Below are 16072 nucleotides of genomic sequence, written 5' to 3'. Positions count from 1 at the left end.
AAACAATAACTTTAACACTGTTTGACTATTATGTAAGGAAACATAAGGTCTTACTCCTTAAACAGGTGTTGGTACGTAGTCTACACCCAGATCAGGACGTCAGGCTTTGTTATTAGGCCTCAGTGCTAGTTTTGGCCGTGCTAGTTTTCTAGAAAGATGGCAGAACCCACACCAGTGAGATCTATTGGAATTATACTTAAAATGATGTTGTAGGTCACGATGAGCAAAAAGTGTGGCTACAAATAGACGTTAAACCCTGCGTGTTGCTTTGTCCTCAGTTTTCCCATTCGCTTGGGTAAGGAGAGACTGAATTTTGGAACTGGGGGAATAGAAGATAGATTCTTAAATGACCTGCCTCAGACACATGTACGGCTTTCACTTTTCTTAGAGAAGCTTTATTTTCTTTCTGCTGCTCTAGCCAATTTTAGGGTATAAGAGTCACACACCAGAAGTCTTGCTTTGTGTAGATGTCTTTAATAATACAACTTTCAAATTACTTATTCTTTGCAGTGGGAAATGGGAACAGGGGACTCCAGAAGGTGAATTCAGTATATTCTCTAAGAACATCTTAAATGATGAGGCCTTACACATTCTTAACCATAATAAACCTGAAGCAAAGGCATTTAAACTATTACCATGCCAGCATCTGAATTTGGATGTTGGTTGAGGTGTAGAAAGCATTATGGGTTCTAGACTATCTCCAGCATCCTAGCTGTATAATTGCTGGGGCTTTATTTCTTTTTTTCTCTGCAAAATGAGAAAGAAAACACCTGCTCTTCATAACTCACAGCACTGTTGAGAGCTTTCAAGAAAAAAAATTAAAGTGCTGATCCAAAGCAAGCTGGCAGCCATTTTACAAGTTAGAGTTCAGAAGTTCTGGCTTCATTTTGGAATGTTCACTGGTCTACACAAGCTCTCCTGAAAGATAAGCACAGAGAAAGAACACACTCAAGGTTTCCTTCCTCATTTTGAGGCCAAAATAGTCCAGTGTGGTTGAGGTCTCAAATTCCCTAGACCAGTTTTGGGTTCCAGAACCACACATGAGGTGGCTGGAGGAGAAACACGTATATGGGCACGGCAGGGGTAGCCTCAAGTCAGGACTTTCCACGAGTCCCCAGAGGTCAGGTGGATTCTGCCCCCACCCCCCACCATACCAGATGCTCTGACCGGGTTTTTATCTCCTTAATAAAATATGATCTCACTTTTTTTTGTAATCCAGAAGCTTGAGGATACATTTGTTGCAAACTGCATGCAGATAAAAGGGGGTGGGCTTCCTTTCAAAACTAGGTCCTCTTAAGAATAAGTTTCGATCTACTAGACGTAACAGTAGTGCATTTCTTGTTAAAACAGCAAGCTTTTTTTTTTTTTACCAAAATGAAAAGAAAACATTCATTTCTTTATAAATAGTTTAAATAGTTTAAATACATATTTCATACCAAGGATATAAAAATAGCCTCTCTTTTCTGATAAATAAAGACATATTCATTTACATGGCAAATAACGTGCAATAGCTGACCGCTGGCCACCAGCTCTGTGTGACTGATTGTCTAGGAGATGACATGCCGTGATAATTGTCCACTCGCCTTCTATTTTTGAAAAGTAGGTCAGCAGGAACTGTGTACTCCCAGGGCCCACAATATGGATATTGCTCAGGAGTGACACGCAGGCACTCAGGAAAAAACCTTTGCTGCTCTTCTGAAAAGCCACCCAGGACACGAGTCCACACATTCTTCGTCTGGGACCTGTAGCTGCTCAGACCCTCAGGGTCTTTGGACTTTCACCGAAGTCTGTCAAACAGACCAGTAAGTTAATACCTGCACAGGAAAAGGGTCCTATTTTGTCTCTCGGATGGAGGAAGTGTCTGCTGCAGGATGGAGGTGGTCCTGCCCTGGCCTGGTCCCGTTTTCCACGGGGCTGCCCAGTCGTCACGCTGCCACGGGCTAGCAAGGCCACCCCAGGCTGGCATCCCGCAGTGACGGGGAGGCGGGCACCGGTGAGCTGCACTGACATCATACGTGCCCGGCTCTGCCATCTTTCCCTTCTGCTGTGCTTGCGACCATTTCCAGCGGAAAGCTCTCCAGGGGTTCAGTGGAGACGGATGCCCGTCTTTCCCGCTCCCAAGATCCCGGCAGGTTTTCCAGACTGAAGGAACTCACGGCGCCCTGGCCCAAGCTGCCCTCCTCTGATCTGCTGGGGAGAACCAGGTGCAAAGAGGTCTCTGAGGAGGAGCAAACGGAGGAGGAGAGGGTGGCCGAGATGGACTGCAGCGGCGTCAGCGTCGTGTCCGACTGCGGGGAGATGCACCTGAGAAGCTGCAGGCGACCTTCCTGGACCACCTGGCAGTGGGCAGGCGCGTGATCCAGGCTCGGGGATGCACGGAGCTCCCCGCCCGCAGGACTCTGCTCCTGGGCTCCCATCCGCAGGGGGCTGCCCCCCGCCGAGGAGGGCCCCACAGTCCATCTCTCGGGAGTGACACTCCCCTGGCAGAGCTCAGCTGGGGTGTAGGGGGCGCCGGCGGCTTGCAAGTGCAGACAGGGCTGGTACGTGCTCCAGGTCATCCCGCCCTGGAAACCGGAGGGACGCAGAGAGGCGGTGTGCAGAGAGCAAACCCGGGACTGCTGCTGTGGCAACAGGACGTGCTCGAGAAGCTGCATCACCGTCTTCATGTCCCTGCCGAGCTGGGAGACCTCCTGAGTCAGCGTGGTTACCTGCGTGGACAAAGCAGAGCGGAAGGCAGCGGTCAGACGGCAGGGCTGTGATCTCAGAGTGTGAGGAAGGGCGGGGCGGTTTCTCAGCAAGAAGGTCCGAAAGACGGCTGCGCCTCCAACTCAAGCCAAACCCTAAGGTGACTGAGGAAGCTGAGCACCTGATCTAAAGCCATCCTCATTCTGAGGAGACCTGGAAAGATGTAGTCTGTTTTTTAAAAAAATTGTATACCTTTATTATTTTTTAATTGAAATACCGTTGATGTATAATGTTTGAGATGGATAACAAAGTGATTCAGCTACACACGTTGGGTCGGCCTAAAAGTTCATCCTGGACCTTTTAGGCAAACACACACACACACACACACACACAGACACACACAGACACACACACACACACTCTCACACACCCACACACATACTCACACACACACACACTCACACCCACATACACCCACACCTACACACACCCTCACCCACACCCCCCCCCCACACACACTCACTCACACACACCCCCCCACACACTCACACACACACATTTGGGGCTTCCCCAGTGGCCAGTGGTGAAGAATCTCCCGGCCATGCAAAAGCCACAGTGCTCTTGCCTGGAGAATCCGGTGGACAGAGGAGCCTAGTGGGCTATAGTCCATAGGGCTGCAAAGAGCTGGACAAGACTGAAGCAACTGAGCACTCATACACACACACACACACCCACACACACACCCACCCACACCTACACACACCCCCACCACACAGACAGACAGACAGACACACACGCACACACACACCCCCACACACCCACCCCAACAAACACACACTTACCCACACACCCCCACACACCCACACCTGCACACACACACACCCACACACAGACACACACCCACACACCCCACACACACTTACACACCCACCCCAACAAACACACACTTACCCACACACACAAACAGACACACACACACACACACATATTCCTTTTCAGGTTATTTTCCTTAAAGATGATCACAAACCATTAAGTAGAGCACCCTGCGCTACCCAGCAGGTCCTTGCTGTTTTTCTAGCGTGTATACAGTAGTGTAAATTAGTAAACTCCTAATTTAGCCCTCTCCCCTCCTTTCTGTCTTGGTAACCATAAACTTGTTTTCTATGTCTGTGAATCTCTTTCTGTTTTGTAAATAAGTTCATTTGTATCATTTTTTTAAGATTACACACATTAATGATATCATATGATATTTGTCTTTGACATTCTTAATAAGTGATTTGAGAGTTCCTGGACAAAATTAGAAGGTAGGTCCATCAACGCTGGTGCCTCTTAAATATAGCGTCTTTTGCTTCCTCTGAGTTAGTGGATTCTCCAGGGTAGACACCCCTGACACCAGACATCTCAAAGCGGTGTTTAAAGATAAACACCATGGGGACCCAGGAGGGCTGGGATCCATCCGTGATCCCAGAATCACTGTGTCAAAAACCTGCAGAATTACTGATATGACCCCAGTTGCTCAGTGTGAGCTTTGTTCACTTTTCTAGGTGAGACACTTAGTCTGTGTAAGATTTTCAAAGGAAACATGACCTTCAAGTTCTCTCCTCATCATCTGTTTCACACTTGAACTAACACTATAATTCACTGGAGGGTTTATTTCCCTAATAACCACACTGCTTTTTTAACCATGGAAGACCGCCAGAAAATTCAATCTGACTTAAGTCCAGCTTTTCTGGATTTTTCAAAGTGAAGAAAACCTATATTTCAGAAAGCAGGACACACCTATTTTCTAGCCTTTGGTGATATTCATAACACTCATGCACATGATAACATCTTGGCTTCACTGCTGTAAGGCTGTTTTATAAAGGACTCCCTATGCCTTGATCCTACTGTCGTGAACCACAAATTCCAACACAAGCAGCTAAACCCATTGGCCAAATACCATCACAAATAAAAAGACCAAAGGGCAGTTCAGTTTCAGTGAAGCCAAAACCAATGCTGCTGTTTTGGCCAGAATTTTTTTTTCAATATATGCATATATATTCCTAATTCACCCAGTAACTTCATCCAGTCCACTTCCTGTAATTGCAGTAAGAAACTAATTCTCCCTGGCAGGCCCATCAGAAGGCAGTACCAGTCAAATCAGGCATTTTTAAAAGGCCAGAAGGAGGTTTTTCCATGTTTCAGGCAACCAACTGGTAACACCTGCCTTGAAATTGCCAGACCAAAAATATTTCTGCCTTGCAGCTAGGGTGGAACTCAAGGGACTCAATCTAATACTTGCCCAGGCTTTTCAGCAGATCTAAAACTTTTGGTGACAAAAAAGATACCTCTGAGACTCACATTTAATAAGTGAAGCAGTGAATCTGAGAAAGAGTCTATGTGTTTTAAGATTTTCACTGCAGGTTGTCAATTTCATACCCTGCCAGGCCTCAATTCTAAAGTACCCAGGTCGACACGAGTCATCTCTGCATCTCAGCACAGCAGGCATTCACCCAGGGCTTCTGTCTTCAGTTGATTAGCTCTTCTATCAAACTTTCCGAAGAGAAAGTTGATACTAAATGAGATGTTTGAAGGATATGTTAACTATTCATTCTTGTAGGTTGTCTAAGTTAATGCCTGTATCAAATTCACCGGGGCTCAGCTCCCAGTTAAAATGCTTTCAACTGGCCTTAGCATTGAATAAAGACATAATCTTTGAAGCATAGCTTTGCATTTTAGACATGTCAACAGTTATACTGAACAAATAAGTAAATAATACAACATGCTTTTAGGTACACTTTCCTTATTGGACCGACAAACAATACTAAGACCATCAGGAACACACTATTATTTTCCCATCTGTGAAGTGCGGACACTAACGCTCGGAGGTTAACTGACATTTTAAAAAAATTGGCTGTATCAGGTCTTGGTTGGCTCTGAGCGCAGGGCTTAGTTGCTCTGCACCATGTGGGATCTTAGTCCCCTGACCTGGGATCAAACACACATCTCCTGCAAGGCACACTTAGCCACTGGGCCACCAAGGAAGCCCCTAAACGACATTTTAAGTTCTCTTATTTCGTGACTGACAGTTTTCGGCAGGGAATCCCAGCTTTCTAGGTTTGGTGCTTTTTCTGTTATGGTATCTTACCTCACAGAAGAGAAAATATTGGTTAAGAGTTGAGAGATTTTTGCTAACGTAGTCAGAATTTGTGAGGAGCACGCATGATGCAAACGGGAGCCTCATGTTTAAGAGCTGTCTGAAATTAGGCCGCTGCTTTTAGATCCCACATATACACAGTATCATGTGTGTCTTTGGCTTACTTCACTTAGTATGATAACTCCAGGTCCAACTCATATGCAAAAGGGATATAGAACCGCCGGCCTAGGATATGAGCGTATGGTCCCGAAAGGGGGAGCGGAGGGCGTGAATTAGGGTTTGGGGACCAACGTCCGCACACTATTAAACAGAGAAGCAGAGAGGACGGCGGACTGGGCAGCACAAGGCGCTCTACTCAGTAGCTGTAATCACCTGCAAAGGAAAGGAATCTGAGAAAAGATGCGCTCGCTCTCCACACACACACACACACACACTCACACACACACACACGCACACACACACGCACACACACACGCACACACACACGCACACACACACGCACACACACGCACACACGCACACACTCACACACTCACACACACACGCACACACACACTCACACACACTCACACACTCACACACGCACACACACACACTCACACACACGCACACACTCACACACACACGCACACACACATGCACACACACACACTCACACACACACACTCTCACACACACACACTCACACACGCACACTCACACACGCACACACACTCACACACACACACACTCTCACACACACGCACACACACATACGCACACTCACACACACACGCACACACTCACACACGCACACACACACACGCACACGCACACACACACACGCACACGCACACACACACACTCACAACACACACACACACACACACACGTATGCATGGGCTTCCCTGGTGAGTCAGTGGTAAAGAATCGCCTGCCAGTGTGGGAGACATGGGTTCTATCCTCGGTCAGGAAGGTCCCCTGGAGAAGGAAGTGGTGGGCCACTGCAGTGTTCTGGCCTGGGAAACCCCGTGGACAGTGGGGCCTGGCGGAGACAGTCCATGCGCTCACAAAAGACTCAGATATGACTGAGCAACTGAACAACTTGTTATGCATAACAGAATCACTTTGCTGTGCACCTGGGAGTAACGCGACATCATCTGAAATGGTAACTGAACACCAGATAAGCAAATAGCATCATCTCCAAAAACAAGAGACCAATCAAGCAGTCAGGTCTTTTCACAGCAAACTATATGAATGGACCACAAACAAAACAGGTTTGTAAAAAGGGAAAATCTGGAACTGGGCAATAGGTTAATAGATATATTGCTGACGAACTTTTTTTTTTTTTTTTAAAGCATTCAAAAGAAACCAGTATTTTCCTATGGTTGGGATACTTCTCTATGGCTGCATTTTTGACACTGAACTTTTTCTATGCCACAGCTTTGAGGCCCTGAACTTTGAATGGGAACTCCAGAATCTTGAATGGCTCCAGGAATGTAAACATCATTAGCGTTTTCATAAAAAATTTACTACATTAGCTTGAACGATAAAGAAGCAAAGAACCCAAGGAAATAGAGCTTTCTTTAGCTCTAGAGCGCAATGTTCAATTTACACCAGGGAAGGTTCTGTCACTGTGTCACTGGGAACACCCCTGCCCCTTGTTAAAGCTTCATAGGGAGTCAATCCCTGTTAGGTAAGGGACCTTTCCCTTTGTAAGGACAAAGCCGCTGGAGAGATGGCATCCCCTGCAGGTGGAGACTGGTGTCACTGAAGGTGACCGCGTCCTGCCGCACAGAATACCGTAGAGCTTCATAGCACTTTTATCTTCTGCGTCCTACTGGGCTCGCTAACAAAATTCATTCTGAAACAGGAAAGGCTTTACTCTTAATCAAATGTGGAAAGCAAAAATGCCAACTTCTCTACTCTACTTTTCAAGGATGGCATTTTTGACAGTACAGATAAGAAGATGATCATTTAAAGAAAAAAGGTTGTTGGGACTACTTCGTGATCAAGGATAAGTCCGCTTAAGGAGATGTCTTCAAAACACAGCATGAAACCGGGATCTGCCGCAGATGGGTCGATAGAAGTAAACCAATCGCTCAGATCCAATGAACCCACTTTTTTCCCATTTGCCTTCAACTGCTTGGATGTCTCTGTCACTCATATTAGAAAGCAGAGCTGGTATTACAAAGCACCTCACAAGTCTGTTTTTTTTTTTTTAAATCATTATTTAAAAAATAGAAGTATAACTGAATTACGGGCTTCGCAGGGGGCACTAGCGGGAAAGACTCCACCTGCCAATGCAGGAGACACAAGAAACACGGGTTCAATCCCAGGGTCGGGAAGACCCCCTGGAGGAGGGCGTGGCAACCCACCTCAGTGTTCCTGCCTGGAGAATCCCATGCACAGAGGAGCCTGGCCGGCTACGGTCCACAGGGTCATACAGAGTTGGACACGACTGAAGCGAGTTAGCATACACGCGTAGCTGATTTACAACACCGAATTGCTTTCAGGTGTACGTAAGCTGATTTATATACACACACATACATTTTCAGGTTCCTTTCCCCTCTAGGCTATCACAAAATATTGAGAAGAGCTCCCTGTGCGGGTTTATTTCATAGTAGTTTGTACACGTTAATACCAAACTCCTAACCGATCACCCCTGACCTTTCCCCTTGGGTAACTGTGAGTCTGTTTTCTACGTCTGTGGGTCTGCTTTCGGTTTGTAAATAAGTTCATTTGCATCATTTTTTTAAGGTTCCACATTTACATGTATCATTAGACATTGGTGGTTCTCTGACTTGGCGCGATAATATCTACGTCCGTCCGTGTTGCTACAGATGGTACTATTTCATTCCTTTTTTTGGCCGAGTAATATTCCATTGTGTGTATATATACACACCACATCTTCTTTGTCCTCTCCTCTGTCGATGGACGTTTAAGTTGCTTCCACGTCTTGGCTGCTGTAAACAGTGTTTCCGCTTGGCCCCATAATGGCCCGTTTCCTGCATTTTCCCCCTCGCACACCACCCATCTGAATACAGAGCGAGTCACAGCTCACTGCCCTCCTGAAGGCGGTTCCTCTGAGAAGGGCTCTTCTCCTCGGCCCCTTTCCGTCGGGTAACTTTCTCTGCCTTCACACATCTAATTCCACGTTTCCTCTGCAGAGCTTTTTCCTGACAGCTCACTGATACTCACAGAGCAGTTTAAACCTTAGACAGGGCTGTCTGCCCCACGCGGCTCTGAGCTCCCTGAGAGTAGTCCAGTATCTCCTGGACTCAGGGCAATGCCTAGAACACAACATGTTCCCAGTAAATCTTGAATCTGTAAATGAATTCAGTTCCTGCTGTGTTGAAGGACTTTGGTTCTCACATCACCTTCAGTGTTTATTTTATGTTATCTCGTGATTTTGCCATAAATACCATGCGGGAAAGATTCCTACTACAAAATTACTTTGGAAAATCTGTAACTGGGGCTCTTTACCCAGGTAAATGTGCTAAAAGTATTAAGACTGTTGAAGTTTTTGTAGATAAATTTCCTGAGTCAAATCCTGGGATATCTCCCAGTTTCTGTGAGCAGGTGGCATTCCCACCACTAAGAATCCTTTTCATTTTACTGTGTTTCCTTCACAATTGTAGAAAGAGGTCTCTTTAGGCAGAGACTTCGCTAGACTTCATTTACCCTTCTGCTTTGTCACTCGTCCCGATATAAGCTTGATTTCCACCGGTGGCTTTGATTCCCTGGGGAGATTTGCTCTGTTTACTGACTCCCATATCTCATGATTACATGCAGAGTGCCAAGTGAGGGATCCAATTAAGTTATTCAGAGTTGTTTTATCAGCTGAAACTTGGCAAAGGTTTTCATCCCTGGTTGCCATCCTTCACGCATGTTTTAGAGTGGCCTTCTGATTATTGCTACTTCCAAATATAGTAAAGAAACCACAGCTTATCAATACTATACATTATTCTTTTACTTCTGAATTAAGTTACACCTTCTTTACTCACTTTCTCCTCTTCTTTCTCCTCTGCCTTCTTGTGTCTCAGTGGATAAGAGTCCATCAGTCTTCAAAACTGTTGGCCAAACCAGTTCATCATTACCGTCTATGTGGGCAATTATTCACATCCAAGATTTCTCTAGGCCTTCCAAAATCCCAACTGTTAGGAAGAAGAATTGATGAAAACACCATCTGTGCTACCAAGCAGCTCAGTCTTCTAGCCAAAACTTTGGAGTATCTAAAGGTTCTTCCCTTCTCTCTTCTCCCCACACCACACAGTTAGCCGACAAATCGCGAGGTTTAGAAGGCTTCCTGGCAGTGCGTTCCCTCTTTTGAGCTGCATCTCCGTCATGAGTAGAAACAGCTGTGTGCCGAGAGATCTCTCAGCCGCCCGTGATAATCCACACACTGGCCTTGCCCCACCGCTAAGAAGGGAATCATGAAGACCACAGTTTTTCCATTTCTGCCATATCCACGTTTCCTCCGAGCTTCTGTTGGCCTAGAAATCATCATCGCCTACATTTCCAGAGTGCCTGGGTTTCCCCTTTCATGTTTAATTCGTTTCATTAATGTGATAGTACGTCTCATCCTCCTGAGTCATATCTTAACCAGGGCTTTGTTGTGACGATTAAATCATATGATGGATGTTAAAGTTTATCCCCCAGAAGACTGGTGTTATGCCAGAATTTCAGGTGTCTGTATTTAATAATGCAACACAGTCACTGAACTTAGTTGAAACTCTATGGTGGTGAATATTAACCCAGGAAACACCGAGCCCAAAGGAAATAAAAGCCAGCTATCTCTGTAACTGCTCTTCAGCCTCAGCATGGAGAGGCAAGCCATTCCTGTTAACACTTTGACATAATTAATATTGGAGGAAACAGAGTCTCCATGTTTTAGCCTTCCCAGGGACAAACGGTAAGAGCAGTAATCAGAGCTTTGGAAAGTCTTTGATTAAGATCCTGTATCTGTAAGTCTGGGGCTTTCCCAGTGGCTTAGTCGTAAAGAAACCACCTGCAGTGCAGGAGCTGCGGGAGACTGGGTTTGACCCCTGGGTCGGGAAGATCCCCTGGAGGAGGGCAGGGCAACCCACTCCAGTGCTCTTGCCTGGAGAATCCCATGGACAGAGGAGTCTGGCGGGCTACAGTCCATGGGGCCACAAAGAGTCAGACATGACTGAAGCGGCTTGTCATACACGCATCCTTAAGTCTGAGTTTTGAGAAATTGCCGTCAGAAGGATTAAGAATTCTCTAAGAATGATGTGTGAGCTAAAATAGAATGATCCGCAGCTTGGTGTTGGTAAGAATTGAGCAAGGACCAGTGTGAGGCAGGGGTGGGGGCAGGTACGATGGTTTTTAGCTTTTCATAGTAGTCCAAGGCCTTGCCCAAACCTTGCCATTGATCAAGTTGTTCAAAAAGCTTGTTTGGCTTTTCCTGTTACAGCGTATGGCAAAACCCAAATGAACTTTTCGGCCAACACAGTGCAAATCTTTGTTGATACATGAGTAATTTAATAAACGATAAATTGCATGGTTAATTTCTTACTACGGGTTTGTTATTTTTCACTTGAACTTAAATAGCTTTCTCCAATTTCCTCTAAATAGCACTGCAAAACACAGACATGCCACTATAACTCTGGCAGGTAAAGATGTTGCATACGATCTCGTCTCATGGAAGCCCCCATCATGTCAAAACAGCAGATTTTGAAAACACTGTGTTATTAAACATGGCTTAAATAATCCTTCTGTGGTGTTGGTGCCCTATGGTCCAATAACACCTGAATGGCCAGCTTTTACACTGAGATTTCATGAGTTTTGGTACACGCACAGATTTGCTTTTGTAGTGTGTCTTTGAATTGTGCCTTTTGCAAACACAAGCGTGAGTTTCGTAATGAAGCCCAGAATGTGTCTTTGACAATATCTTTCATTTCACATAGAAAATAGCTTCATCTTATATTATGCCTGTTTTACATTTCTTCATCTCAGTTATCAGTATGGTATGATTTATGGACTCTGGGTATAACTGAAACTTCAGTTGATAGAGGAAAAATGTGATTTCCATTTCTGTGCATTCAGTGAGCAGATGGGGAATGCATCTGTTGATAAAATCTTCTTAGCTTGAAGAGTTCTTGACCTGTCACTCAATTTTTGCCAAACATGTACACATTTTCCTGCCAGACACAATTTTCCTAAATTCAGGGGTGCTAATTATACCAATCGTCTCCCCCTGCCATGAACACATATACATTTTTACAAGCTGTGATTCAGGTAATTAAATGGTCTTTCATTTAATCCTTTGTTATGTTGCATATTTATCACGGGATTCAGACAAGTTCAATCAAACTCCATAAGCAGGCAAAACAAAAAAGACGATCGGCATAATTTCATCCTTGTGTTTTTTTTTTGCTTCACAAAGCATTCAAAAACAAGTGACAGTCTTTTTATCTGTCAGCTAAAATAATAATCATACTTGGCACTTGCATAAATTCCAGCCAAATGGAGATCTCTGTGCCATTACTGACGAAAGCTGCAAGTTCCATGTACAGCTGGAGGGACTAGGATGCCGGGGGTGAAGCGGCTCACCCAAGGTCACACAGGAACAGCACCAAGGGCTTTCCTTTCGCAGGTGCAACTGACGCTTCTCAAGTCATAAGAGAAGGGTGCAAGTCTAGCGCGACCGACACAGAGAATGACCAGTTATAGTCTTGAAAGCGGTGACTCTAACGGTTTCAGTGAATTTCTGCGAGCTCAGGCCTTTGGGCCAACCGGGTCACTTCAGCTGTACTATGCGAATCTGCTGCTTATCTCCCTTTGGTTGCTTTCCTCATCTGCCGTCCTGCCTCCTGTGATAGTTGATTAGTGTCTGAATTGCTGTCTGGCTCGGGATCCTCACCACTATCAGGACCAAGAAACCAGTCTGTCTCCTTTCAGAATACCAACTGCCTCAAGAGTTAATGCAGATAGGAACCACCCGGGGATCAGTAGGTGTGGGGCGGGGCCTGGGAGTCTGCGTTTCCAGCAAGCCCACAGGTGCAGAGCCAGAGCCCACTGGTTCCAGCTGAGTCAGATCAGTAATCCTGTTCTTTTTTTTCCATTTTGGCATGATTGGTTTTTATTTTTTTTAATAGATTTATTTATTTTAATTGGAGGCTAATTACTTTACAATACTGTATTGGTTTTGCCATACATCAACATGAATCTGCCACGGGTGAACGCGTGTTCCCCATCCTGAACCCCCCTCCCACCTCCCTCCCCACACCATCCCTCTGGGTCATCCCAGTGCACCAGCCCCAAGCATCATGCATTGAACCTGGACTGGTGATTCATTTCACATATGATGTTATACATGTTTCAATGCCATTCTCCCAAATCATCCCACCCTCACCCTCTCCCACAGAGTCCAAAAGTCTGTTCTATACATCTGTGTCTCTTTTGCTGTCTCGCATACAGGGTTATCATTGCCATCTTTCTAAATTCCATATATATGCATTAGTATACTGTATTGGTGTTTTTCTTTCTGGCTTACTTCACTCTGCATAATCGGCTCCAGTTTCATCTACCTCATTAGAACTGATTCAAATGTATTCTTTTTAATGGCTGAGTAATACTCCATTGTGTATATGTACCACAGCTTTCTTATCTATTCATCTGCTGATGGACATCTAGGTTGCTTCCATGTCCTGGCTATTATAAACAGTGCTGCGGTGAACATTGGGGTACACGTGTCTCTTTCATTTTTGATTTCCTTGGTGTGTATGCCCAGCAGTGGGATTGCTGGGTCATAAGGCAGTTCTATTTGCAGTTTTTAAGGAATCTCCACACTGTTCTCCATAGTGGCTGTACTAGTTTGCATTCCCACCAACAGTGTAAGAGGGTTCCCTTTTCTCCACACTCTCTCCAGCATTTGTTGCTTGTACACTTTGGATTGTAGCCATTCTGACTGGTGTGAAATGGTACCTCATTGTGGTCTTGATTTGCATTTCTCTGATAATGAGTGATGTTGAGCATCTTTTCATGTGTTTGTTAGCCATCTGTATGCAGCCATGAAATTGAAAGACGCTTACTCCTTGGAAGGAAAGTTATGACCAACCTACATAGCATATTCAAAAGCAGAGACATTACTTTGCCGATTAAGGTCCGTCTAGTCAAGGCTATGGTTTTTCCAGTGGTCATGTATGGATGTGAGAGTTGGACTATAAAGAAAGCTGAGCACTGAAGAATTGATGCTTTTGAACTGTGGTGTTGGAGAAGACTCTTGAGAGGCCCTTGGATGGCAAGGAGATCCAACCAGCCCATTCTGAAGGAGATCAGCCCTGGGTGTTCACTGGAAGGAATGATGCTGAAGCTGAAACTCCAGTACTTTGGCCACCTCATGCGAAGAGTTGACTCATTGGAAAAGACTTTGATGCTGGGAGGGACTGGGGGCAGGAGGAGAAGGGGATGACAGAGGATGAGATGGCTGGATGGCATCACGGACTCGATGGACATGAGTCTGAGTGAACTCCGGGAGATGGTGATGGACAGGGAGGCCTGGCGTGCTGCAATTCATGGGGTTGCAGAGAGTCGGACATGACTGAGTGACTGAACTGAACTGAACTGATGTCTTCTTTGGAGAAATGTCTGTTTAGTTCTTTGGCCCATTTTTTGATTGGGTTGTTTATTTGTTTGGGATTGAGCTGCAGGAGTTGCTTGTATATTTTTGAGATTAGTTCTTTGTCAGTTGCTTCGTTTGCTATTATTTTCTCCCATTCTGAAGGCTGTCTTTTCACCTTGCTTATACTTTCCTTTGTTGTGCAGAAGCTTTTAATTTAACTAGGTCCCATTTGTTTATCTTTGCTTTTATTTCCAGTATTCTGGGAGCTGGGTCATAGAGGACCCTGCTGTGGTTTATGTTGGAGAGTGTTTTGCCTATGTTCTCCTCTAGGAGTTTTATAGTTTCTGGTCTTACGTTTAGATCTTTAATCTATTTTGAGTTTATTTTTGTGTGCGGTGTTAGAAAGTGTTCTAGTTTCATTCTTTTACACGGGGTTGACCAGTTTTCCTAGGATTACTTGTTAAAGAGATTGTGTTTTCTCCATTGTATATTCTTGCCTCCTTTGTCAAAGATAAGGTGTCCATAGATGCGTGGATCTATCTCTGGGCTTTCTGTTTTGTTCCATTGATCTATATGTCTGTCTTTGTGCCAGTACCGTGCTGTCTTGATGACGGTGGCTTTGTAGGAAACCTATTCTTATGGATGTGATCATTACGGTTAACTCTTCAGAGGCCAACCTTTCAGTAAGAGCTTAAAATTTAGTCTAACCTTTTCAGTTCCTCTAGTGAGTTTATGGGCTTCCCTGGCGGCTCAGCTGGCAAAGAATCTGCCTGAAATGTGGGAGACCTGGGTTCGATCCCTGGGTTGGGAAGATCCCCTGGAGAAGGGAAAGGCTACCCGCTCCAGTATTTTGGCCTGGAGAACCCCATGGACTGTATGGTCTGTGTGGTTGCAAAGAATCAGACATGACTGAACGACTTTCACGCACGCAGTGAGTTTATGGTTGGAGCTTTTCATTTGTTTAGGTCTTTCTTCCAACACTGTTTTCTTGCTTTCTGTATGCAAGGCTTGTACCTCCTTGGTTAAGTTTATTCTTAGGGACTTTATTTTATTTATACTGTTGTAAGTGGGACAGTCTTCTTAATTTTGCTTTTTGGTTGTTCATTGTTAGTGTATCAAAATGCAAAGGGTTTTTGTCAATTGATTTTGTACCCTGCAACTTTACTGAATTCATTTCTTGGTTGTAAACAGCTTTTTGGTGGCATTTGGGGAGTTTAGGGCCTTTGTTCTTAGTGGATCCCTGAAGTTGGGGATGTGCCAAGACCCGTCGGTGTGTCAAAGTAGAGGACGTCAGTGAGCACCGAGACGCAGGCTAGTGAGGAGCTGGACCCTCGAGAAGCAGCCGGAGAGTACACAGTCCAACCACTTTTGGCGAGAAACCGAGAGATGGGCATTTCTGCTGGGCCCAGGTATAGCGCCACGGGGGCGCCCTTTCAAACTGCTTCTTTGCTATAGGTCTGTGGGGGCTTCTAAGCACAAGCCCCACCAGCTCATAGAAAGTGAAAGTGAGGTTGCTCAGTCATGTCCGACTCCTTGTGACCACATGGACTGTAACCTACCAGGCTCCTCCATCCATGGGATTTTCCAGGCAAGAATACTGGAGTGGGTTGCCATTGCCTTCTCCAGGGGATCTTCCCAAGCCAGGGATCAAACCCGGGTCTCCCGCATTATAGGCAGACGTT

The 16072-nt window shown here is 45.3% G+C and overlaps 1 protein-coding gene across 1 annotated transcript in view; it reads right to left on the bottom strand.

Annotated features, from left to right (window-relative positions):
• The window catches only part of KCNH8 (potassium voltage-gated channel subfamily H member 8), a 465900-nt gene continuing 450269 nt past the window's right edge, over positions 442-16072 (bottom strand). Inside the window, exon 16 of the mRNA XM_018053223.1 lies at positions 442-2708. Within this exon, the coding sequence (XP_017908712.1) occupies positions 2010-2708 (699 nt within the window). The 3' untranslated portion in view covers positions 442-2009. The remainder of the gene's footprint in view (positions 2709-16072) is intronic.

This window comes from Capra hircus, chromosome 1 (genome assembly GCF_001704415.2).
Source record: "Capra hircus breed San Clemente chromosome 1, ASM170441v1, whole genome shotgun sequence".
In the NCBI taxonomy this organism is placed as follows: domain Eukaryota; kingdom Metazoa; phylum Chordata; class Mammalia; order Artiodactyla; family Bovidae; genus Capra; species Capra hircus.
This window is presented reverse-complemented; position numbering and strand designations above follow the sequence as displayed.